The 24570-nt window shown below is 44.0% G+C and overlaps 1 protein-coding gene across 1 annotated transcript in view; it reads left to right on the top strand.

Annotated features, from left to right (window-relative positions):
- Positions 1–24570, top strand: part of GALNT17 (polypeptide N-acetylgalactosaminyltransferase 17) — a 216371-nt gene that overhangs the window by 48771 nt on the left and 143030 nt on the right. The window contains exon 2 of the mRNA XM_008501930.2: positions 8121–8304. Coding sequence (XP_008500152.1) covers positions 8121–8304 — 184 coding nt within the window. The remainder of the gene's footprint in view (positions 1–8120; positions 8305–24570) is intronic.

The raw sequence follows: 24570 nt of genomic DNA, 5'->3' as shown, positions 1-24570 counted from the left end.
CTGACCCCTTTACTCCTACTTTTGGCTTCCTTTCGTAGACTCTAAGGATGCTTTGAGGAGGCAAGTGCAAAGGAAGCTGATAGAGCCAGTTGTATTTCCTACTCCCTAATTTCCATTGCCCTTTAACAGCCCACAGCTGCATGTTGTGTAGGTTTAACCTACAGTCAGAGGAATTCGTGTTGCTTAGTCTAATAAACAAAAGGTCTGAGCAAAGACTGGCAAAACATGTGTAAAAACTGCTGCAGGGAGAAAAGATAAAATCCTGGGTCTTGGGTTTCACCACAGCTTCAAAGGAAAATTGGTGTCTGGTTATTCTGCTAATTACCCTTATTGTTAATGAGTCCTCTCCATGACAGTCTCTATTTGCAGTGATCAGCAGGACAACTCTAAAAACTGCAGCAGTTTCATATAATTTCTAGCATTACAAATGACATTTCACCCTTTGGTATCTATGCCAGTTTCTCATAAAATTCCCTTAATAGCCTCTTTGCCGTGTTCCTTGTCTGTCTTCACTGAGAGGTCAGGCAGAGGCAGTGTCTGCAGTGTAACACACAGCATGTCTTAGGTCACTTACCTCATTGTTTCTCCTCTTTTTTTCGTTGAGTCAGAAATTTCCTATTATCTATCATCTCTGGCTGAAGTGAATCCAGGAGCCCGAGCGCCTGGGAGAGCTGTTTGGGCTGGGAGGTCTGTGGTGCTTTGCTTGATAACAGCAGCACTTTTCAAAGACATTTACTTGAATTTTCTCTTTATGCATCTCTTGTTTTTCGGTATCACTTTGGTCTTATTTATTTCTTCATGTTCCTCTTTATAGGCCCGTGACTTTCAATCTGAGTGATACATACTCTCCAACTCATGCAGCAGGAAGGATGCAACCAAAAATTTGCTTTTTCAGATATCTTTCTGAGGTTACTTCCTCCTCTTTTCTTTGCACCACTCCCAGTGCAAAGGCTCAGGACCTCTGTCTCTCAGAAATGCCTTTTGATTCCAGACACTATTCCCTCTACCCTTAGCTTCCTTGATACAAGCAGCTTCCTTGGCTAAGATTTGTATCTGTAGGGTTAACGTTCTCCTCCACCTGACAGGTGGCAAGATGCTTTTCCATCTTTCCTGCTGCCCAGGGAGCCTTTTTGGCAAGGGGCTTTTTAAATGAAGGCTGTGTATCACATCATACTGTATTTTACCAAAGGTTTTCTACAGCCTAAGAAACTCCTGTCTGCTTATGAAATACACAGCTAGTTTAAGGAGAGAGTAATATATTTACTATAAGTGTACTCAGTCGAGGAATAATTTTGCTGTAGAGATTACATTTTTATATTATCTCTTGAAGAAAACCAACTTTGTCAGTCCTCAGGGGGTCTGATGTCATAGAATCATAGAATCATAGAATTGGCTGGGTTGGAAGGGACCTCAGAGATCATCAAGTCCAACCCTTGAACCACCGTTGCGGTTGCTAGACCGTGGCACTGAGTGCCACATCCAGTCTCTTTTTAAATATCTCCAGGGACGGAGAATCCACTACTTCCCTGGACAGCCCATTCCAATGTCTGATCACTCTCTCCGTAAAGAAATTCTTTCTAATATCTAACCTAAACTTCCCCTGGCACAACTTAAGACCATGCCATCTTGTCTTGTTGAAAGTCGTCTGGCAAAAGAGACCAACCCCCGCCTGGCTACAACCTCCTTTCAGGGACTTGTAGAGAGAGATGAGGTCTCCCCTGAGCCGCCTCTTCTTTAGGCTGAACACCCCCAGCTTCCTCAGCCTCTCCTCATAGGGTCTGTGCTCGAGTCTCTTCACCAGCCTGGTTGCCCTCCTTTGGACCTGCTCCAGGACCTCGATATCCTTCCTGAACTGAGCTGAGGGGCCCAGAACTGGACACAGTACTTGAGGTGTGGCCTCACCAGCGCTGAGTACAGGGGCAGAATCCCTTCCCTGGACCTGCTGGTGACGCTGTTCCTGATACAGGCCAGGATGCCATTGGCCTTCTTGGCCACCTGGGCACACTGCTGCCTCATGTTCAGCTTCCTGTCAATCCAGACTCCCAGGTCCCTTTCTGCCTGGCTGCTCTCCAACCACTCTGTCCCCAGCCTGTAGCGCTGCATGGGGTTGTTGTGACCAAAGTGCAGGACCCGGCACTTGGCCGTGTTGAACCTCATCCCATTGGAATCAGCCCAACTCTCCAGTCTGTCCAGGTCCCTCTGCAGAGCCCTCCTGTCTTCCAGCTGATCCACACTCCCCCCCAGCTTAGTGTTGTCTGCGAATTTGCTGATGGCGGACTCAATTCCCTCTAGATCTAAATCATCAATAAAGATATTGAACAGAACTGGGCCCAACACTGATCCCTGGGGGACACCACCAGTGACCGGCCGCCAACTGGATCAACACTGTTCAGCACCACTCTCTGGGCCCAGCCCTCCAGCCAGTTCCTAACCCAGCACAGAGTGCCCCTGTCCAAGCTGTGGGCTGACAGCTTCTTCAGGAGTTTGCTGTGGGAGACCGTGTCAAACGCTTTGCTGAAGATCAGGTAGACCACATCCACAGCCTTCCCCTCATCCACCAGTCGGGTCACCTGATGATAAAAGGAGATCAGGTTGGGCAGGCATGACCTGCCCTTTCTAAACCCGTGCTGGCTGGGTCTGATCCCTTGTCCATCCTGCAGGTGCTGTGTGATTGCACTGAGGATGATCTGTTCCATGACCCTGCCAGGCACTGAGGTCAGGCTGACGGGCCTATAGTTTCCTGGGTCCTCTTTCCGGCCCTTTTTGTGGATTGGCGTGACATTCGCCAACTTACAGTCATCTGGGACATCCCCAGTGAGCCAGGACTGTTGGTAGATGATGGAGAGAGGCTTGGCGAGCTCTTCTGCCAGCTCCTTCATCACCCTTGGATGGATCCCATCCGGTCCCATAGACTTGTGGGGATCCAAGCATCTCAATATGTCACTGACTGTGTCCTTCAGGATTACAGGGGGGCTGTTTAGATTCCTGTCACCTTCTATAAGCTCCAGAAGCCATCTGTCTTCAGGGTAACCTGTCTTTCTGTTGAAAACCAAGGTAAAGAAGGTGTTAAATACCTCAGCCTTTTCTTCATCTTTGACAACTATATTCCCACCCGTGTCCAGTAAGGAATGGATGTTTTCCTTGCCCCTTCTTTTTTTGCTGCTGATGTATTTGTAGAAGAACTTTTTGTTATCCTTCACAGAGGTGGCGAGATTCTGTTCACATTGTGCCTTTGTCTCTCTGATTTTCTTTCTACATGACTTAACTATATTCCTAAATTCCTCTTGAGTAGTTAGCCCTTTTTTCCATAATTGGTAGGCCCTCTTCTTAACCCTAATTTCTTTCAGAGTCTCCCAATTCAGCCAGACCGGTCGTCTTCCCCGCCGGCTCTCCTTTCGGCACACTGGGACAGCCTGCTCTTGTGCTTTCAAAACTTGCTACTTGAAGTACGACCATCCCTCCTGAACCCCTCTGTTTTCAAGGGCTATTTCCCAGGGTATACTCTGAACAAGTCTTCTGAATAGGCCAAAATCTGCTCTCCGGAAGTCAAGTTCTTTTTTTGGGGAGGGGTTTGGTCTTTTTGTTTGCTTGTTTGTTTTTTTGGGTTTTTTTGTGGGGGGAGAGGGATTAGTGCTCTTTACCTCTACAGATAGACCAGAACCAACATGGGGAGAGACAATGTTGGCAGTGGGCTCTCTGCTTTGCTGTCTTCCCAAAATGAAAAAGGAATTCGGTCCATGTCTTGGGCACAATTCTGACTCTAACTTTTTAGCCCAGTTCTTCAAGGCAGTAAGTAGATGGGATCATGCTTTTGTTCTTTCTTCTTCCTTTTTGGGCCAATTTCAAGCAGCTTTGCCAAAGGGCTACAGATTATCAAAGTGTAAAGTTTTTACAAGCACGTGCTAGCAAGAGGAGCCAGCAGAATGCTGTTCTGCAAAACCAGCCTTGGATGGTTGTGTGGGGGATTAAAGGGCTCCAGAGAGGATGGCTCCTTTCTGCATCACCAGAAGCACTTGATTTGTAGTATTTTGCCGTTTAACTCAATGTGAGAGATCACTTGTCCTTTGAGACCTAGATGGTCTCAAACCATGCAGGCTGTGAAGGGCAAACAAAAGGATAGAAGGGGTGTGTGCCACCTCCAGTAGGTGCAACCTTAAGATCTTGGCTTCTGATGTAGGCCATGACCACAGTGGTTTAATGGGGACTGAAAAAAGGCCATTTGGAGATCAGTTGTGATGGGTGGGAAGAAGGGGAGCAAAGAGAGGAAGAGGCATGCAAGAGACATGAGATCCTCTCAGGGAGATGGGCTACTGGCCTCTCTCTCCTTTAGGCTTGGGAAACACGTGGATGTCTGCACCCAAATGTGGGTTAATGCAAAGCCCAAGGAGCTACCTGCTACAGAGCAGCTTTCCCTGGATCCCAGCCCCCATGAAGGAACTCCAGGGAATGGAGTGAGGATAATGTCTGAAGTTACAGCAAAACCCTTCAGAGTTGTTCCCTTCTTCATGCAGCCCTGAAATGGGGCTAATAAAAGTGCAATTGTGAATGGATTGGCTGTAGCCATTTGTTTTCAGTCCTGCCTCTCCTGAGGCACCTTTTCAGCCAGTTGGAAGCAAATTTCTTCCTCTTCTATTTAGACAGGAACTACTGTTCTTGCCAAACATTTCTTGAATCTTACTTCAATATCTATCCACCAAAGTGACATTGCGAGGATGAACCCTTCTGACAGCCCGAGGTAGAGGAGGAGATGGTCTTAAGTTGTGCCAGGGGAAGTTTAGGTTAGATATTAGGAAGAATTTCTTTACGGAGAGAGTGATCAGACATTGGAATGGGCTGCCCACTGAAGTGGTGGATTCTCCGTCCCTGGAGATATTTAAAAAGAGACTGGATGTGGCACTCAGTGCCATGGGCTAGCAACTGCAACGGTGGTTCAAGGGTTGGACTTGATGATCTCTGAGGTCCCTTCCAACCCAACCAGTTCTATGATTCTATGATTCTATGATTCTATGATCTTCAACCATCACAGATACAGACATGGAGACCCTCCCTGTCACATCACACCTGGGAATATTTGTCTTTGTGATTGTCCCTGGGGTGCATTTACTCTCCTAGTTGGTGTTGAAAGAGAGGTGAAGGTGTTTCAGGAGTGCCCTGACCAACATGTATGAATTGATCTCCTTAATTGATGCCTGAAGTTCAATGACACAGATTTGTCTGTATTGACAGATGTAGGGTTTATAGTAGCAGAAGGACTGAGTAGTTCCTATGCAGAAATAAGAGGAAAGTTTGCAGCTCTGTTCAGCCCTTCTTACATGGCACCAATAGCCAAAAGCATAGGGGAAGTGAGAAATCTGTTAAAGCAATTGAGGGAAAGCAAACCAAACTGGAAAAAACAAACTTGTAGATCCCAAGGATACCTGTAGTAGAAGCAAGACCATGTAAGATGCTGTGGAAGGGCTTGACAGTCTCTCTGTTACATGTCACTGCTTCAGTCTTTCTGGCCAAGAACAAGCTTTGTAGGCAGTAAAGCAACTTCTTACAGATATTGGGGGAAACCTTTCAGGGGGAAAGCAAAGAGGAAGCAACTAAATTGAAAAAAACCTGCATTTCTGTTATAATGTATATAGTGGTAAAACCCTCTGCTGATGAACTGAAGAAACCCTTTTGTCTTTTTGGTGTAACAAGAAGCAGGACATGATCTAGGGTACCCTAAGGCATTGTAGGCATCTACAGGTGAGCTGTTCCTGTAGAAAAGATCGGATTTTGGTAAAGAAATAGACATTTTGAATGAACTCTCTCTTCCTGAGAGTAAGTTTTTTAAAATACTCCTTTATCCTGTTGGAGTCTATGTCTGAAATGAAATGGGTATCTCTTTGTAAACTAGCTGAACCTCGTCCTGCCAGCTGTTTGGGCTTAGACAGAGCAATCTGCTGGCCTTCTTTGCCAGTACTCCTCAAGAAGTGCTACAAAAATACAGTATGAAAACACAGCCTCCAGTATAAGTTCATCTTTCCCAGCTTTCTTGACCTGGTCCTCTGGCTGTTGCTAAGTCTAGAGATGGAAAAGCAGGTGGGATATCTAATCCATCCCCACACCACAGCCAACTGCTCCATGCAGTTGGTTTGTTATTATTGTCCTGGGATAAAAATCTAATCAAGACCAGTGCAGTCAGAGGGACTGTATCAACTCTCAGAAGTTCTCTAGAAGGGAAGGCTGTTTAGAGCTTCCTTGTCAGAAGAAAGAATAATAATAGTAATTTCTATTCAAGTGCTTCAAACTGTGGTTTACATTTGTAGGTAATTTGACTGTCTCAAAATACTGCTTTTGAAGAAAAATTATTTAAATCTGTCTTGTAGATGTGGAGGCAGCGTATTCTTTCCAGGGTAATGGCACTGGAAATCTGTGGTAGGTTCAGGAGCTAGACATGGTGAAACCCTGTGCATGACTTCAAACGTTTTGTCCCTTCAAAAGCATCAGTGGTGATGAGGGATTTGGGCAGCCTGGATTGATGGGCCAAGGCCAACTTTGTGAGATTCAATAAAGTTTAGAGTCAGGTTCTGCATTTGTGTCACCACAACCTCAGGCAGTGCTTCAGCCTGGGAGAAGAGTGGCTGGAAAGTTCCTGGTGGAAAAAGACCTGGGAGTGTTGGTAGGCAGTGACTGAATGTGAGCCACTGTGTTGGCCCAGGTGGCCAAGGTGGCCACCATCACCCTGGCTGGTACCAGCCCTGGTGTGGGCAGCAGGAGCAGGGCAGGGATCATCCCCCTGTGCTGGGCACTGCTGAGGCTGCAGCTCCAGTCCTGGGGTCAGTTCTGGGCCCCGCACAACCAGAAGGACATTGAGGGGTTGGAGTGTGTCCAGAGAAGGGAATGGAGCTGGGGAAGGGTCTGGAGCACAAGTCTGCCCAGGAGCAGCTGAGGGCCCTGGGGGTGTTGGAGCAGAGGAGGCTGAGGGGAGACCTTCTGGCTCTCTGCAACCCCCTGAGAGGAGGTTGGAGCCAGGGGGGGTCGGGCTCTGCTCCCAAGGAACAAGGGATGGGACAAGAGGAACTTTTGGCACAACTCAAGTTGTGCCAGGGGAGGTTTAGGTTGGAGCTGGGGAACAATTTCTGCCTGGAAAGGGTTGTCGGGGCCTGGCCCAGGCTGCCCAGGGCAGGGCTGGAGTCCCCATCATCCCTGGAGGGGTTTGAGAGCCCTGGAGATGTGGGGATGAGGGACATGGGGTGGGGGTGGCCTGGGCAGGGATGGGGGAAGGGTAGGACCTGATGATCTTAAGGGTCCAACATGATTCTCTGGGGTCTGACAGCCTCTTCTGCTCTGAGAGTCAGGGCTCTGCCATGGAAACAAAGAGGAATATAATCCACAATAGAACCCAAAAACCAACAACAACCCCCCCCACACAAATTATAAATATTTTTTTTGTTTGTTTCTAACAAAAAGAGTGAATCTCTGCAAATGAAGAATATTCCAAGTGTCCTGTAAAGTAAATAATAACACAAACATGAACAATCCCACAATCACCACCAGATCATCAATAAAGCTCTTTTTTGTGCAGCTCATTTTGAATTTTGCCTATTTTCTTCAGCTGTGCAGATATAAATAAATAATTCCACTTGATAAAGGTCTGGGAATGTTATACTTTAAAAGATAAGAAAGCTTTGAGGGGAAATTGTTTTTAAATCTGTAACATTTGTATGCTGTTCGCTGTTCACACTGAGCAAAAATTCATTCAGCTGGCAGTTAACCAACCCTATTTTATTCTTTTTCTCTGTTCAACCTATCCTTCTCCTGGGGACATCTAACCTTACATGTAATTACCTCTCTGAGAGTGGGAAGGAGGCCTAAATAACCTTCCTAACAGCTAAATAAATGCACAGATCCCTGGGACAGGTTATCAGTTTGATGCTGGTGACAGAGCTATCTGGAACAGTGTGCCCGAGCCGTGGAGAATTTCAAGTAATTTTCTTTCCAGCATTGGGCCAAAGAACTAGAATTTAAATGTTCTCAGAAAACCAAGGCAGAACACCCTGGATTTTCAGATTATTTTTGTTTCTTTGAAAGCTTGGAAGTAAGTGATGGATTTTAGCAGTGATGGTGATGTTTTGTTTTTTTCTCTCGAGGTCTCTCCAAATCACTTGGTCTCATTGAAGGCTATGGAGGACGTGGGAAAGGGGGGCTTCCTGCCACCCTGTCCCCTGAGGAGGAGGAGAAAGCAAAGGGACCACATGAGAAATATGGCTACAACTCCTACCTCAGTGAGAAAATTTCACTGGATCGTTCCATCCCAGATTATCGTCCAACCAAGTAAGTACATGTTTGGGTATCATCTGAGAACCAGGAGTGATGGCTGCTTTCATTTCTCATGTGCTGCCATTCACTCTGCCCTCATTGCTCACAGGGCCTTGCTCAGTAATGAGCAACTGATGTAGTTTGGCTGAAACTGATCATAAAAATGATTTATCAAGGAAAAAAAAAAAAGTTTTATTTCTTCCCAGTCTTCTCTCTCTTTTTGTTTTCCTGAAGCAATACATTACTTTGGGGGGTAGTGACGATACTAAAACTGTCAGCAAAGGGCTGTTCACTGTGCACAGACTCTTCCCTTCTCCTCCCTTGTCCCTCTCTCATGTTCCTGCAAGACCCCTGGGGCTCTCTGGCTGCTCCTGCAGTCCTTCTTCTAGGACACAGGCAGGGATCTTCTCTGGGACATCTGTGCAGGCTCCTTTGGAGGGAGCCCAGTGGCTCAGGTGGCAAAATCCATCCACCAGAATGACCTTTGAGGATGACGGTGATGGAACAGCGTTTACCTGCTAAGCAGAGAGGAAAAATAGACTTTAAATGAGATGCCAAACCATTTTGTTAAGAGTGTGAGGAAAGACGTGCTGTAAGTTTATCTTGATGAAAGTTAATTTTAGATATAGCTTGCAGAGCATTCCTGAAAATAGGAAAGTGTCAATTTGTCCAGGCCTGGAGTGAAATCTCTGATAAAAGAAAATGAGCTGAGAGAGATTCAGATTCTGAAAGATAGGTGTCCAACTCCTGTGTCACTAGGGCAGTGAAAAAGCCATTGCTTGGCATCTGCAAACCAATGAAAATCATGCAGCAAGGGGATGCAGCTCCATGTCTCCAGTGTACTGGCAAATTGTTAAGGATGTGAGTGCATGGAGAGCTTTTTGTTCCATCACTTCTCTTCATGCTGCATGAATTTCAAACAGCTACTCAGAGTTTTTAAGGCTGTCAGTTTCTGACAACAGAAATATTTGGATGAATTTTCAAAGGGATTGAAGGCCCAGGCTCCAATTCTGCTGGAATGATTCGTTATGGACCGAATGAATTGCAGGTAGGAATTGCACCTTTGACTGTGTGATATGCAAATCCCACTACAATGACAAATCCTTGAAGTGAGACCTTCTCTAGCAGTTTCCTGAGTCTGAGCTTCTTATTTTCATTTCTCATCCAGAACTCTGACTTCTAGCAGAGCCAGCATTACTTTGTAGGAATTAATTTGAGAAGTAATTTTTTTTCAGATCTTTGGGGGGGTGGGGAGAGAAAAGGATTAATTGTGACATTTTTAGGTTTGCATTGTATTCTTCCTCAGTGCCATTATACATCATTTCATGGGAGGGTGGTGGAGAGGACAGAGCAGACACAGCAATTTATTAAATATGTGTCAATGTAGACCTGTGCTAATACTTTGGAGAGAATTTGGGAGTACTGACTACAGCAGCATAACCTGGTGTCTTTTATCTATGTAAGAACTTCAGGATTGTGATTTGGTCAGCGTGCATTTTGTTCTGTTTGGGTTTTTTTAAGGATTAATTGTCTTGGCATTGTTAGAGAGCAGTTGGCCTGGTAATGAATAGGCTTGAATTTGCTGGAGTATTTAAAAAGTTTCAGCTTTTTCCACTTCTGACTTCAAGATCCATTTGCTATTTTGTACATGCAATTTTATGGCTGATTTTATGGAGGGTTTAGTACAAACCATTTAAGTCAAGTATCCTGGTCTCTGATTAAAATAGATTCAAGCCAAAGGAAATCAGCCTAAATGATTTTGAAATGGCAGCATTAGTGGGGAAAAACTGTTGAAAACCCTCCAGCTGATAAGCATTACAAAGCATGTTTTAGCTTTATATATAATAGTGGAGCCCATTGGGTTCAGCTGAAGGCTCCTCATCATCTCGGATCCCTATGGACGTGAGCTGTTCCTACAGTCATTCCTGTTCTTCCCTTTCAAGTCATTCTCCTGAGTGCTGAGCTATGCTGGATCAGACCTCTTGGAGACTTTCCTGTCCCCTCTTTGTGACTATGGCCAAAGTGAACTTGGCATGTTTTGTAGTCTTTCTGTATTTAGACTCTGCACCCCATGGTCAGCATAGCTAAGGGGTCATAGCCACAGGTGTCCCTTCTCAGAGTGGTTTGCAGGTGTTGGCAATGAGGAGGCATCATGAGTCCCAGCTGATGAGCCAGACACAGCAGAAAGGAGAGAGAGGGCTTTTCTCTGATAAAAATGGTCCAAGAGATGTTTGAGATAAAATGGCACTTAGGAGAGGGTTAGATTGTTCCTGGGGCTAGGAATGTCAGAGTGCCTTGCTTGTCTTGATTTGGGGAATTGTAGTGGTGTCTTTTATTAGCTTGGATTAGCATCTTCAATATAATTATATAATGCAGTTTGAGATATTTTCTTTTCTTAAAAGCTGAGGCTGTTTACCTAGACTGGGAAGTAGAAAGTCTACCCTGCCGTTGACCACTCAAGCAATACTGGGATTTACACTGGACTGATTCACATAAAGTACTGTGAGCAGAATGGTTGTGTTGCGTGTGTAAAGCAGGGTGCTTTTAGGGTGAACCAGAGAATGGTGTTACATCTTGGGTGACTGAAAAACCTACTCCTTGGGCTAAAATAAAGGAGGAATGCTATTGTGATGCAAGGGACCTTATTTTGAGTCTTGTAACAGAACAGTGGGGAAATGAAGTGGACATGGGCAGCCCATTTCTCTCTTGCTTGATTAGTTTTTTGGACTTCAAGATGAGATTTCTGCCTGTTCTGGAAAACAATTATTGCTTCTAGATTGGAATACCTAAGGTGCTGCCTGTAGACTGCAGAACTTCTGCACACATCTCCAAACCAATGATCTGGAGAGATTTTCTTTAGTTTTCTACAAAAGCTGGGAAGAGCAAGGCTGATGTGTGAATTTTATTGTTGATAAATTCATAGCATTTTCTGCTTGCCTACAAGGGGTGAGGGGGTTTAAGAAGATGTGTTGTTTTCTTTATTGCAAGTGAAGCATGTTTATGTGGGATCCTAAGGGCTGCTCATATTCCCTGATTTGATACTAGATTTTCTGCACAGATGTTTTGTTCTATGATGTATGACTTAATGGGAACCCCCTCATACATGTAGTGGGAAAATATAAATTGCTATGTTAGATCAGTCTGCCTGTCCAGTTTAACTAGTATCTGATCTCTGATAGCAGAATTACCAGATGCTTCAGGTTGGAGAAATCATATTAAGGAAAAGTATGAAATAATCTGCCCATCTGGCACGTTCTGTCTCCTCTGTTCTGTTTTTTCAATCCTATCAAACAAAAATGTGGAGATTTCATTATCTGTTTAAAACTCTGTTCCTTTCTGGAATCCTGCTAAGCTCTGATTCAGTGGTATGTTGTGGAATTATGGGATTAAGAAGAAGATTTAAGAAAAAATAATACCCACAATTCTTAGGGCTCTTGAATCATTGGGTGAAGATGACACCTTCCTGCTGTGGAAGGTGCTCAACAGGCGCTCTCATGCAGAGAAGCTTCAAGATACTAAAGTGAAGGGGAAAAATGGTGTAAGTGATAAGCAACTTGCCCAGCTTGATTTTTTTTTTTTTTTCGGAGTTTTTGAGGGCTTCCTAGCCAGGAGACCCTATCCCCCTCCTCCTGCCTGCCTATGGGTCAGGCAAAGCATGGAAAAGTTTGGGCAGTGTGTATGTATCAGGAGCTTGGTCTGCTTTTGGGTTTCTGCAGCATTCACCTAGTAAGGTTTTGCATTTATTCACTGCCCACATGGCCTTAGAGCTGTGTCCTCGGCAGAGCTCTCCCATCACCTGGAAGCCATTGCTGAAGATGAAATGGTTACATATCACTGACTTGATTTTCTTTCCTCTCAGTGGTGTGTTTGGGGGTTGAGTCAGAGTCATTACTCTCAAGTGGCTGAATCACCTGTTTATTTCTGTAGCTGCCTTGGGAGCAATTGGGCTGTTTAGCACCATCTGGCTTTAGGTGGTTTTATTGCCAGGGATCTCTGTGTAACAGCTAGCTGAAAGCCTTTCTTTGGGATATAGCTGAAAAGACAAAGAATTAGCAAAGACTTTGGGTGGTTCTTTGGCAACTAAATTAGCCAACTGCTAAATCCATTCTTGAATTAATTTTTTTTATTATTATTTGAAGTGGTCTGTGTGTCCCCCTTTGGGTCTCCCAGCATGTCCATACTGGTTGCTAGAACATATTCTGGGGTGGAAGGAGTACCTGTAATGGGAGACACTGCTGCTTTTCCCACCCCTCGAGAGCCCCTTCCCCCCTGGCAAGGAGCTGCCTTTGGGTCCCAGCCTCCCCTTGGGTTACTGGGTTACAGTCATAACAGAATATATCTTTGGAAAGTCCTGAAAGTGACTGTGACTTTGATACATCAGGACTGTCGAAGAGGATGGGTCTTGGAGACCTGTAATTCAGTCTCCTGTCTATGAGACCATAGCTGCCTTCCCACCACCCTTGTGCTGGACCCAGGATGCTCTCACCCTGCACCAGCCCTGTCTGCTCTCAGGCTTCAGCACTGGTAATGTTTTGTGCCACGAAACTCAACCCTTGCCCTGTTGTTGACTCTGATGGGGCTCAGGGAAGTCTCTGTAGGCTTCATGTTCTATCATATTTATTTTCTTGTTCTTTATTCTCTTGGCTGCAATCTGCAAATATTATTGCAGCAATTGAGTTTCCTCAGATTTTTAGGAGCTTGGATCATCCCTGGAGTCAGGTGGTTGTGATACTGTGCCAGTTACTTAGTCATGTCCTGCCTCAGGATGCTTAGCAAGGTTTGGTGAAATGAAAGTGAGGAGAAGGACAGTGCTTAAGAAGACGAAAACAAAATACTTGAATTCTGCTGGTGAGATTTGCTGGGAAATGGAATTTTGTGACTGTTTATTTGTAGTCACTGCTGTTGATTGCAAACAAAAGAGGTCAAAAGAGCTTTTTCTCTCTTGCATGCACAGTAAGTTATTTTACCTATTGCAAAGAGGTTTTCTGGTATTTTTTTGCTATTCTACATGCAAACCACAGGAAGGAAAAGAGAGGAAAGCCATAGGGATTTTTAAATCTTCGTGAAATAACTGAAGGAAAAAAATGGGGGAATGAAGACAGGGTAAGAAGGGAAAAAACTCATGACTGTTTCAGATGTGGAATTCTGTTTGGTTAGCCTGTGGGAGTGCATTGAAATATGTTTCCATCTCCAAGAAAAGTCAGACCTAGTTGTGTATCTTTTCTCTTACGAGACAGTTGTGATCTGATCCAGTGTTGTGTGAAAAACACTCAATCTCAGCTTTTTAGGGCTCTAGCCATAAAAAAGGGGAAAGTAATATTTTCTATTATTGAGCAAGATGCCACTGGAAATTTTTTTGGGACAGCAAGTAAAGAAATCAAGTAGTGAGTATGGGTGTCAAAGCTCTGGCATAAAGAAAACATCCCTCAGAGCAAGGCTCACCAAAGTGAGATCAATTTTGCAGTTCAGAGATAGGTTGGATGTTTTCTATTCATGCACTATTTCTGTCCAATCTGTCTGGGCTCTTTATGGCTTTAGGCATTTCTGTTCTGCCAGGCTGCATGTGTTCCTTCTGCTCTCCAGAGGAATGCTTGGGGCTGTGGTGAATCTCTCCCTTCAGAAAATCACGAGGGGGTAGGAGGATTCTTGCAAACCCAGCTTCAGACCTAAACAATTTGGGTTTTCTTTCTCTGGCACTGTCAAGGCACTCAAGATGCGAAGAGCCAGTGCTGTGCTGTGAGAGCAGTCAGTGCCTGGTGCTTGGGAAGCCACCTGTCTCCCCAGGGACAGGACTGCCACTTTTGCTGGTGATTTCCACAAGAGGGAAAAACTGCTTTATTGCTGCATTGCTTTTCCAGCACCAGCGTGTTGCTGAGTAAGCACTGGTATTGATCTTTATTCCTCATTGTATACCAGTATGTGTGTACAGAGAGATTGTTATTGGACTTCCAGTAATTCTTTTTCTTGAAAACTAAGGCAAGTCAAGTCTCTAGAGACACTTTTCCAGCTCTGGTTGATATTTGGGGTTTATTTTTAGGACACTTCTCCTGGAGGGAGGCAGCTCCATGGCACTGAGGTGTGCTGTACCCTGCACACATCTGCAGGCAGGTAGGGCTCTCTCCACTGGAAGCTCTGAAAAATCCCCCTACAACTGCAAGTCTCTGACTTGCAACTATAAAGTTCAGGGTTTTATCTTTTATCTCTGTTCTCCATTTAGAAAGGGACACAGGGCAGCTTGGGTTTTTTTTTGGTTTTTTTGTATTTTTTTTCCTTTCCTTTTTGGAGTGAAGGTCATTGAAGCATACTTGTGCTCTCCATGTGCTCTGGGGAAGCAGAAGGGTGTCAAAAGACTTCTCTGCTTTGAGTCCCAGTGTATTCTTTAACCTCAGTAAGGAAGTACTTTTGGGAACATAACTCCATATTTGCTTAGCAGCTGTTAGGATTTTCTCTTACTGTCATTATGCATAGTGTAATCTTGAAACACTGTGACCAAGGATTTATATACAAAGTACCTAATTTTTTTAAATACAGTGAATTCCAATAATTGTCAATTTACTCTTCCTAACTACAAAATTGTTCCCTATTCTTGTAAGTCTGGAACATGATGCTTCAGGGAAGACATCTATCTATGAAGTATGCTGTAAAGCATTTCCTAATGTCAGCATAAGTATTAAATGCACACTTTGGCAGAGGATGGGATTAGTATAATTTAACAGTTTGCTTTTGTCGTCTTCTGAACCTCTGGTGCTGAAAAGTACCTGTATTATCAGAAATGCTTGGCACTGAACTGTACTTACAAAAAATAAATGAACCAAATTAAGCTTTGGATACACTTTTAAGTTGGCTTCTAAAGAGATCAAAGCTTATGTGTTTGTGCTACTGATCTGCTTCCATGTATTGCAGAGCTTTTCTGTTGCCATGGGAGCTTTTGGACAGGTACCACATTGACAGGCAAACCAGCAGAGGTAGGAGTCAAACACTGGTGTCTGACAGTGTCAGACCTGCAGTTATTTATTTAGATTTCCAGCATTCCTAGCAGTCTGGTGTGTTGGCTCACTTGGCTGGCAGGTTATTGCCTTGAGCTGCCAGCCTGAATCTGTGTAGCTCACTGGGAAGGGCAGAGGGATGGGGGACTCAGGCAGTGACTGAGCCTGTCCTGAGGTCAATAGCTTGTTTAAAAGACAGTCAACCCCCAAGTGTGAATCTTTCAGTAATAAACTCTAAAATTATTTCAGCTTTCCTCCCAGATTGTGGCTGTCTATTAAATCCTTGACCAAGTATCTCCTAATGACTCTTTTTCTTCCTGTTAGTAGAACAGCTCGTGTGTTAGGAAAGATAGGTAAGTGGATGTGACACTGGGTAAGTGGATGTGGCACTTGTAATTCCTCTGGCTTTTAAGCCCCTTAGATATGTCTGAACATAACTTTATTACAAGAGCCCCTCACTAAAAGATATACTTCTCTGCACACTCTGTTTTCACAACTCAGTAGGTAATTTATTGTTAGAACTTGCTGGGTGAGTAATGTGTATTTAGAACTGCCTGTGTATTCCTAAATACTTAAATTGTAGTGTGTATTTTTGATATCCTAATTCTAAAATATAAAGCACAGCGTTTCTGAAAGATACTTAATGGAAATAAAGTAGGTGCTTTAAAAAACAATTTTTTGTGGGGAAATGTGAAGAGTTTTAGAGCTTTAATCATCAGAAATTGTTTATGAGGATCTAGTGTTCTGAATCTGTAAACACTAAAGTGTACCAGACAATGTTAGGCCTTTTAAGATGCTTGAATAATAGAAAATGGTTTGCTTTTCCATAGCCTTCAATAGGATAGACACAATTGATTTAATATTGATAATGCCTTTTGGAAGAAGAGGTGCAACTGAATCACCAAAATGCAAACTAAACTAAGCAGTCACTGAATGGAGCATGATTAGGAAGTGGCAATGTGAATAGCAGTCTGGCTTTCTTTTAAACTTGTTCATAATCTTTACAAAAGCCAAATGAAGATCAATTCATTTCCTGGTGAAGCTTTAATTTTGTGAGGAGAACATGAATGAAGCTTGTTGAAAATCAATAGCTTTAGTTTGTGGAATTACTAGTCAACAGTTCAGAAGGAAATGCAAGGTTTTTCCTACTGGGATTTAAAGACTAAAAGCAATACAGATGTGTGATTAACAGTTGAGAAGCAGCCTGTAGGACTGGATTAAGGAAACCTGAACAAGCTTGAACCTGCCTGTGTGGGTTCCCACAGGCTCTGTGTATGTGTAGACAGCAAAAGATTGCAACATGACTGATAACATTGTATTTCAGCCATGGTGCTTTGCAGCCCGGTCTCGAGTAGATCATTCAGTCCAGTCAGAGCACCACTGATATATAAGAATTTACCTCCCAGGTTTTCAGTTGCATCAGTCTTAAGTGTGTATTGGTTTTCTGTGCTGGGCCAGGAGGGGATCTGGGAACAGGTGTTGGCTTCAGGCAGAAAAGCCAAATCTTGGCTGCATACTCATGTGTTAAGTCTGGCAGTGCAACTGGGAAAAGATTTGGTGTTGGGTCTTATGGAGAGCAAGTAGAAGTCAGATGGCATTCAGGAGGTGAGAAGGAGAGGGAAGGAGGCTCTTGAATTTTTCTACTTTGTGGTGTTCAGGTGTAGACCCAAACCTCTGGTGTGTAAAGGTAAATGACAAGTATGTTTTGGGAAGGTGTAGACCTTGTGTCACTGTATGTATTTCTGGAAAACTCTGTTTTGTGGCTATTCACATCATGTATATCATGGCCGGTGCTGCCTGAAAATGCATTGAATTTACAAATACATCCCTGGCAGTGTTGAAGGTTGGATGGGGCCTTGAGCAACCTGGTCTAGTGGGAGGTATCCCTGCCCATGCAGGGGGTTGGAACTGGATGATCTTTAAGGTGCCTTCCAACCCATTCTGTGATTCTAATTTAGAACATGAAGTTGCAACATGCATCTATTTCTTAGGAGGCTGCTGGTGGTGAGCGAGTGATCGAGTGGACTTCAAGTGTGTCAGGCTTTAGATACTCCTGTTAGTGTTTCTGTTGTGGCAGGAAAGAAAAACTGTAGCCTTAAATCTTACTCACTGGGTTTAAGTAACAGTAAAGACTTTGTAAAGTGTCTGTGGTAGGTTGCTGTGTATCTGGGGTCATTTAGATGTCTGCAGATCAAGTCAGGGATTATTGAATAGACATAGTAAAAAAGACCTGATACTCATCACTGAAAATAACAGTACAGGTTTTTTTATTCTTAACCCTGTAGCAGTTCAGCTATTGTTTGACTAGCTATAGTGGGTTGGATCTCCTCCTAACCTGCCTGGTAGGTATGTGAATGGTGTTGCTGGTTTGCACTGGGGTAAGCTGGAGGAGCTCTCTTCTGTATGCTCAGGCTCTTGAGTTGGTCACTTTTGTCTCCCAGTTTTGCCTGGTATTTTTTTCAGACAGAAGTGGACAATGGGACTCTTAACAGTATAGAAGTCACACAGGAGCAAGTTTAAGCACAGAAAAGCAGTGGAGGTGTGGATCTTCATCTATGGAATAAAGGGAAGTGTCTGATGTTTTGGAGTGAATGCTTGGCTGCTTATACTTGTTGCACCAGGGAAAATCTGCATGAAAAGCTGTGAGTGCAGGCAAACTGTGGATAGTCATTGCTTCTGAACTCTGTCACTAAATACCTATGATGCCTTCAAGAGTATTAACCCCTCCATGCTTATTGTCCCCTACCATTAAGGGACATCAATATTTATAACCCATTAAATGCATTCAGCCTGGTACATGAGATTGGGATAGGAGTAGAAGCACAAATCAAAATCAACCCCATCCTGTGTGTTTTGACCCTTTTGAAATTGCTTGTGGCCAGTATGGTTATTTTTTTTCCAAATGAAGCACTCTTCATCTCTTACCAAACATAGCAATATTGTTGCCTCAGGGAACAGCTTATCCTCTGTTTTTCTTGGTGCCAACTGCAGCCAAGTGATGCTGGGGTTGCAGAGCTCTCCCACCATGCTGCAAGTTGCCAGACAGAGCTGAGGGACATCCTTCTGCTAATGCTGATGTAATTCTGACAGAGGTTAAGTAAACTTATACAGTGATTTCAGTATCTAACAGGAAAGGTTTAAAAACCTCTTCATCTCCCCAGGTCATAAACCTGTCAGCAGATTGGTAATAACAGAGTGGCTCTGTTACTACAAAAAAGAAGAGCTATCTCTAAAAATCCATTGTTCCTTTTAAGTTCATCATTTTTATACTAGCTGTGCCAGGAACAGCATTGTTCCACCCAGTGTTCCAGGTAGCACAAGTGTTAGCCACTTTTCTTATTCATTGCTCTAAGTATGTACTGAGGATGTCAAATCTGGAGCTCCCATGAGATCTATTCTATCAAGATGATTCTACAGTCAGGCTATATACCAAGGGTTTCACTTCACATCGGACAGGAAAGGCTTACAGCAGTGATGGTTTTAAACCACCCAGATGAGCAGAGCTTGTTGGTCGAGCTTGCTTGTGGGATTGGCACCCTTGAAGTTACTGTCCTGGGAGGTTCTGATGCTCACTTCACTGGACCTGCCCATCTGAATGTTCAGCTGCATGTGATCAGGGGACAAAAAAAAGACATTTCCCACCCACCCCAAAAATAACTGCATCTGTCTGTTCTACCAGACAGCAATATCCTTATACCTCAGAGAGACAGAGGTGGATTTAATTGTCCTTTCGCAGTGGCAGCGTCTCTTCATTGACTCTAAAGGGGGCTTTGACTTCTGCCTAAGACTGTATGTCTCTTACTTAGCCACATCCCACACTGTCTGCACTATGGGCTACATCAGTAGCAGACACCTCTAGCAGAGGATGTCAGAACATGCACTGTTAATTTACAGTTTTACTGCCTTTCATCTCATGATCTCTGAGCACTTCCATGCTTGTAATTGCTGAGGATTTAGTTACCCCTGGTGGCAGAGTCAGCATTCCTCTGCTTGACAGCACTGTATGGCATAGTGACAGCCCTTCCCAGGTGAAAACACAAGGTCTGCTCAGCAGTTTGGCAGTGGGGTCAAGACCAGAGCTTGCATCATGGGCTGATAGCTCAGGATCTGCACCCCATGAGAGGTCAGGGTGCTTCTGGCTTTGATGTAGTGATGTCCCTCTTTGTAGGATGCTATAGACAAACATTTTTGAAGCCTGTTCCTTCAGTCCATGCCTATTTTGGTTTAGCATGTTTGAGGAGATTGTTTTAAAACAAAAGGAAAAAAAAATGCTCTTAAATTTTCTCCCTGTGTATTGAGCTTTGCCTGGGATGACAGAAAGGCCAACAGACTGACAGAATCCTTGCAGCAGGACTTGTTCCTCATCCCTGTTGACCTCCTGTCATCTTGGGGCTGACTACTTAATTTTGGCAATTCCTTCATTTGAAGCAGTGATCATGTTAACTTTGAACGTCACGTGGTGGTTAAATAGTCGATGGCTTAGTTAAGGAGAATGCAGCCTCCTTCTCCTGAAGCCTCTTTGCAAACAGAAAATCCCTAGCTCTGTTGTGGATGTCCATGGAGTCCAGATATGGCCCTGAAGAGGGAATGATTGCCTAGTTGGAATGTAATCATGCAGGGCAAAGACACTAATATGTGTCTACCCTTAGTTTCTCATGGTGTATTTTGTCCCTGGGGGATTGTTGAGGAGTAGGCAAAGAGCTGGAGGACTCTATGCAAAGAGCTGAAGCAGTGGACATCATTACTAGAGCTATCCTGAAGAGTGAGTACCTGGTGACAGGACCCATGGGCTGGTTGTGGGATTTTAAATCACATTGTCTGTTAACCTGCTCTTGGGATGCTGCTCCATCAGAAGAGCTCTGATGTTCTGTCTCTGTGATGGGGTAAAATTGTTGGTATGTCACATTTGGGAAGCACTATGAAGGTGCAGTTTTGGGAACTGAGGAGTTAGAACTTCCTAGGCACTGAGAAATAGACTGAGAATTCTTTAAGGTGAAAGATAATTTTTGCTCTAACTTGGCTTTATCAGAACTTAGTGGAACAGTAATCTATAGGGTAGTAATTTTGGGGGAGAATTCCACTTAATGTGCAGAAATTCTGATCAAGTTCTCTCTTATGCACCCTTAGCTTTAATCTTGTGGTTCCATATATCATCGTAGGAAAGGCATTTAAAAATGTATTAGCTTATTTAGTCAAACTCTTTCTACTGCTGAACCACATTTATAGGAAAATCTACAAAATCCTATAAGAGCTGTGCCAACATAGTTGAGCACTTTCATGATGCTAACAGTGTTTTTAAGGACAGTAAGTCACAAGAATAATTTATTCTAGTAATCAAAAGAACATTTGCCTTTTAAATTATTCAAACCCTCAAGCCTAATACAAGAATGAAATATCAGGAAAGGGATAAACTCCTGATAAGCACGTTAGCTGGATTTATTTTGTGTGATGGCCAGTGAAGAAATTATTAATAAGTATACTTCAGGAACCAGACTGGGGAAATACTGGGTGTTCAGACTTGAAAATAAAAAAGAAATTTAAAAAAAAAGGAAGGGGAACATTTAGCCACTCTGATATGTAGCAGGGAAAGAAGTCCTTGAAAACCTCTCATTGGAATCTTCTATGAAGACATCTGATCTCCATAAGAACCCCCTTTGTATACTCTGTCATCTTCCAGTGGGATGTAGGATCTGGATTCTCTGTCCATCTTCTGGCACACATTTTCATGCCTAATTCTGTCTGCCCAGATCATTGGTGTTTATTTTGACCAATCACACAAAAAATATGGAGAAGGACCCATCAGGACCCCTGTTATTAGCTGTAGGGGCAGCTCTGTAGGATGTGGGAGCAGTATAGAGCCTTGAAGACTTGGGGCATTCTGCAGGCCATGGGTGTTCACCCTTCTCCCTGGTGGTTCCTGCTGCTAGCATTTCCAAGTGAGATGTAGAAGGGATGTCACCTTCATGCGATGTGGGAGAATTGTGTCCTCAACAGCCTACAGGGCATTTCTGCAAAGATGAGTAATGGTGCAGTGTCACAGTTAATGAAGATGTAGCTATTAAATAGATACACTGGTCATCCACCAGCCTGAGCACCCCTCAGGGGTAGCAGGGAGGGTTGAGATCCTCTGCCACGTGGCAGCAGAAGCAGCAAGTTCAACACCCACTTGTGGCCATCAGTTAAAAGAATAACACAGGACTTCCAAAAATTATCTCAGATGCTGCTGTCTAATCCCTACCTGTGCCAGACATTAGTCAGCCCACTGGAATTGCTCCGATGGCTGCTGAAGTGAAGATTAATATTACTTTGACCTTTTCTCCTATGTGTGTTTTTCAGACTTGACATCCACCCAAAGCAGAGCAGGGCCTGGCCTTCCGGCACATGGTGTGTGTCGTGAGTTGGGGTGAAGGGCTGGGGAATCGAGGTGGGTGTGTAGTGAGAGGGTGAGGGACTATGGTTTCCAGCTTGGGGAGGGAGAGATTCAGGTTAGACATGAGGAAAAAATTCTTTCTTATGAGGGTGCTGACCCCCTGTCCCAGGTTTCCCAGAGAAGCTGTTGCTGCCCCATCCCTGGCAGTGCTGAAGGTTGGAGCTTGGAGCACCCTGGGCTGTGGGAGGTGTCCCTGACCATGGCAGGGGGTGGCACTGGATGAGTGTTGAGGTCTCTTCCAACCCAAACCATTCTGTGGTTCAAGCTGGAAGGACACAAAGCAATTGGTAGGCCAGGGAGGCCTGTGTCAGCAGGGGGAGAGTAAGAATATCATACTCTAACGTGATACCAAGGTTTTACAGTAGATCTCCAAGTTCCTAGTTTGCCAGTAATTCACTCTGGGGCTATTGTGTGTGTTGTTCTTCCCCTCTTCATCTGTCAAGTCATAATTGTTCCTCCACTGCTGGAGGTGGAAAGCATGAAGCCTGCAAGACATTTAAGTCTCCAGATGGGGTGCTGCTTTCTCATGACACTGCTGTTCAAAATGAGCAGGGCTTGGTGTGTGTGCTGCTGTTCTATTAGGTGGGACTGTGTGTTTTGGGGCATGCTGGTGGTCCTTCAGTGTAGAGAATGTTTTGATAGCTTTTCTTGCAAGCTTTTGTTTCATTGGTGTTTCATGAACTTGAGTGGCTTTACTCCCTTATGTTGGCTTCCCAGGCAGTGAGGAACCTAGTTGAGTTGGAAATGACCTTTGCAGAAGGGTTTGTGCTGGTGGGGCTGTGTTGGAGATCAACTTTGGGGTATTCCTTTGCAGACCAAAGGGCAAATGGCCAAATCAGCAAGGAGAGACTCTGCTGACACTCCAGACTGTGCCTTGGCTAGCAATGAGGTGGCACCAGCCTGGAGGAAAACAGCTTGTGGCAAACTCACTGTGTCTGTATGGTTCCATGCAATGTGTCTCAAAGCAGATGCTGAGACTTTTATCCTAGTTTTGGGAGGGAGGAGGTTTGATTTTTCTTTACCTTGCTTAAAACTGAGTCAAAAGCACCATCAGGGCTCTGTGTCTGCAGCAGCAGATACTTCTCCTTCAGTGATATTTTTCTTTTCTCTCTATTCCACCTGATGCTCCTCCCAGTTCATCTCAGAGGTTTTCTGCCAACATCCACAGTGTCTTGCCACAGCCCCACCTCTCAGTTTGGAGAGATAGCTCTGGGCTGGATAATCCATGATGCTTAACAGGCATTAGGAATGATTTATTAGAAATATATCACTAGGAAAATAAGTTTTTTGATGGATCATTTTCAGATAGCCTGATAAATCCTGGGTTTTGTCTAGATCCAAGTGTTCCCTTTCAAATATCGAACTCTTTGAAAACCAGAGCATATCTGACTAAAGCAGGCTTTTCAGATTTTGGGAGGTCTGCCTCATTCCTGGGAATGTGTGCAGCTGTACTTTCTGCTTAATGGCATTTAATCTACACTTCAAACTTTGGTAGGCATATTTATGTTGGAATGGGGGAGGAGGGGACAGCACAGATTAAGGAAAAGTTGATGATCTTGAAGACTGGAGGATCTGTGCAAAACAGATGGGTGTGCTGTCAGGAGTGACTTGATGGAGGCATATCACAGAAGGTAGAAGATGATTTCAAGAGCCAGTGATTAATATGGTCTTTGCTGCAGCTCCTGGGATTAGTGTTTACTGGGTATCTCACTATTAGCAATATTTCTGATTTGTGATCCAGGGAAGAAAATACTCTGGGAGGAAAGCAAATTACAGGGCTGTCACCCCAGCTTCCCTCTGGACTAATATCTGGATGCTGTTGGTCTTTTTTTCTAGAGCATGAGGCTCCTGTTGCCTGTGGTTATGGACTTAGACAATAATGCATTATATTTTTTCATTTTTATTAGATTGCTGTTTTATGAAAGGTGCTGCCTGATGGCAACTGCAAGCCACACCATTGGCATAAAAGTCCATAAAATCCACTGTCAGCTCTGGGCCAACATGGTTTGATGTGGAGCTGAAGGATATGACAAGTGGGTGCATCCTTTGTCTTGGAATAGTCCATGTTCCAGGTGGTTCATAACCTGTACTCCCTGTGCTGACAAATGGCTGGCTTTGGGGTAGTGCAGGTATAGCAGCCCTCTGAGTTTGGCTCTCAGTTGCTTCCTGCTGGACAGGGGGATTTTAGATGGCTGATGGAAATAGCTTTGCCCCCCAGAAGACAGTTGTGATGTATTAATTGAGTAATAGAGAGGATGATGTTAAATCACTGAGGAAGAAGTTTTTTTTTAAATGCTCTTGCCATTTTGTGCTATCTTGGCACTCCAGGGGTGCTTGCTGTGATTCTAGGTTATTTTTCTGCCATGGGATCAGGAGGCAGTAGATGACATGATATCCTTTTTCTGTTAGTGAGACAGCTAATAACATCGTAATCTCACTTGCTTCACTGAAGAATAGATTTACAGCTGGGTGGTGAGGATAAAACAAATGATCAGACGATTCAAAGGCAGACTCCTACAGTAGACAAGCATGTGTGGTAGCAAAACTTGAATTTCTAATTTTTGTGTGTGTGTGTTTTGAAATTGTCTGACTTGATTAATACTGCCTGTTGTACACCAAGCTGCTCAGCATAAACTCAGCCATATTTCCCCTTCCCCTGTCTCTGCCTCATCCTTCATTTGTTTCTAAACAGTTTCTTGTGTCAGGCAGTAGCAGCAAAGGATGGACAGTTAAAAATTACCTCCATAAATAGATTTAATTTCATGTGTTGCCTTGCACATTTCCTGATTGCAAACTTGGGCTTCATGTAGAATGAAGATCTTGGACAGAAGAAAGGTGGCAGTGCCCATAGCCCAAGAGTGCCTT

The sequence above is a fragment of the Calypte anna genome, chromosome 19 (assembly GCF_003957555.1).
Source record: "Calypte anna isolate BGI_N300 chromosome 19, bCalAnn1_v1.p, whole genome shotgun sequence".
Classification (NCBI taxonomy): domain Eukaryota; kingdom Metazoa; phylum Chordata; class Aves; order Apodiformes; family Trochilidae; genus Calypte; species Calypte anna.
This window is presented reverse-complemented; position numbering and strand designations above follow the sequence as displayed.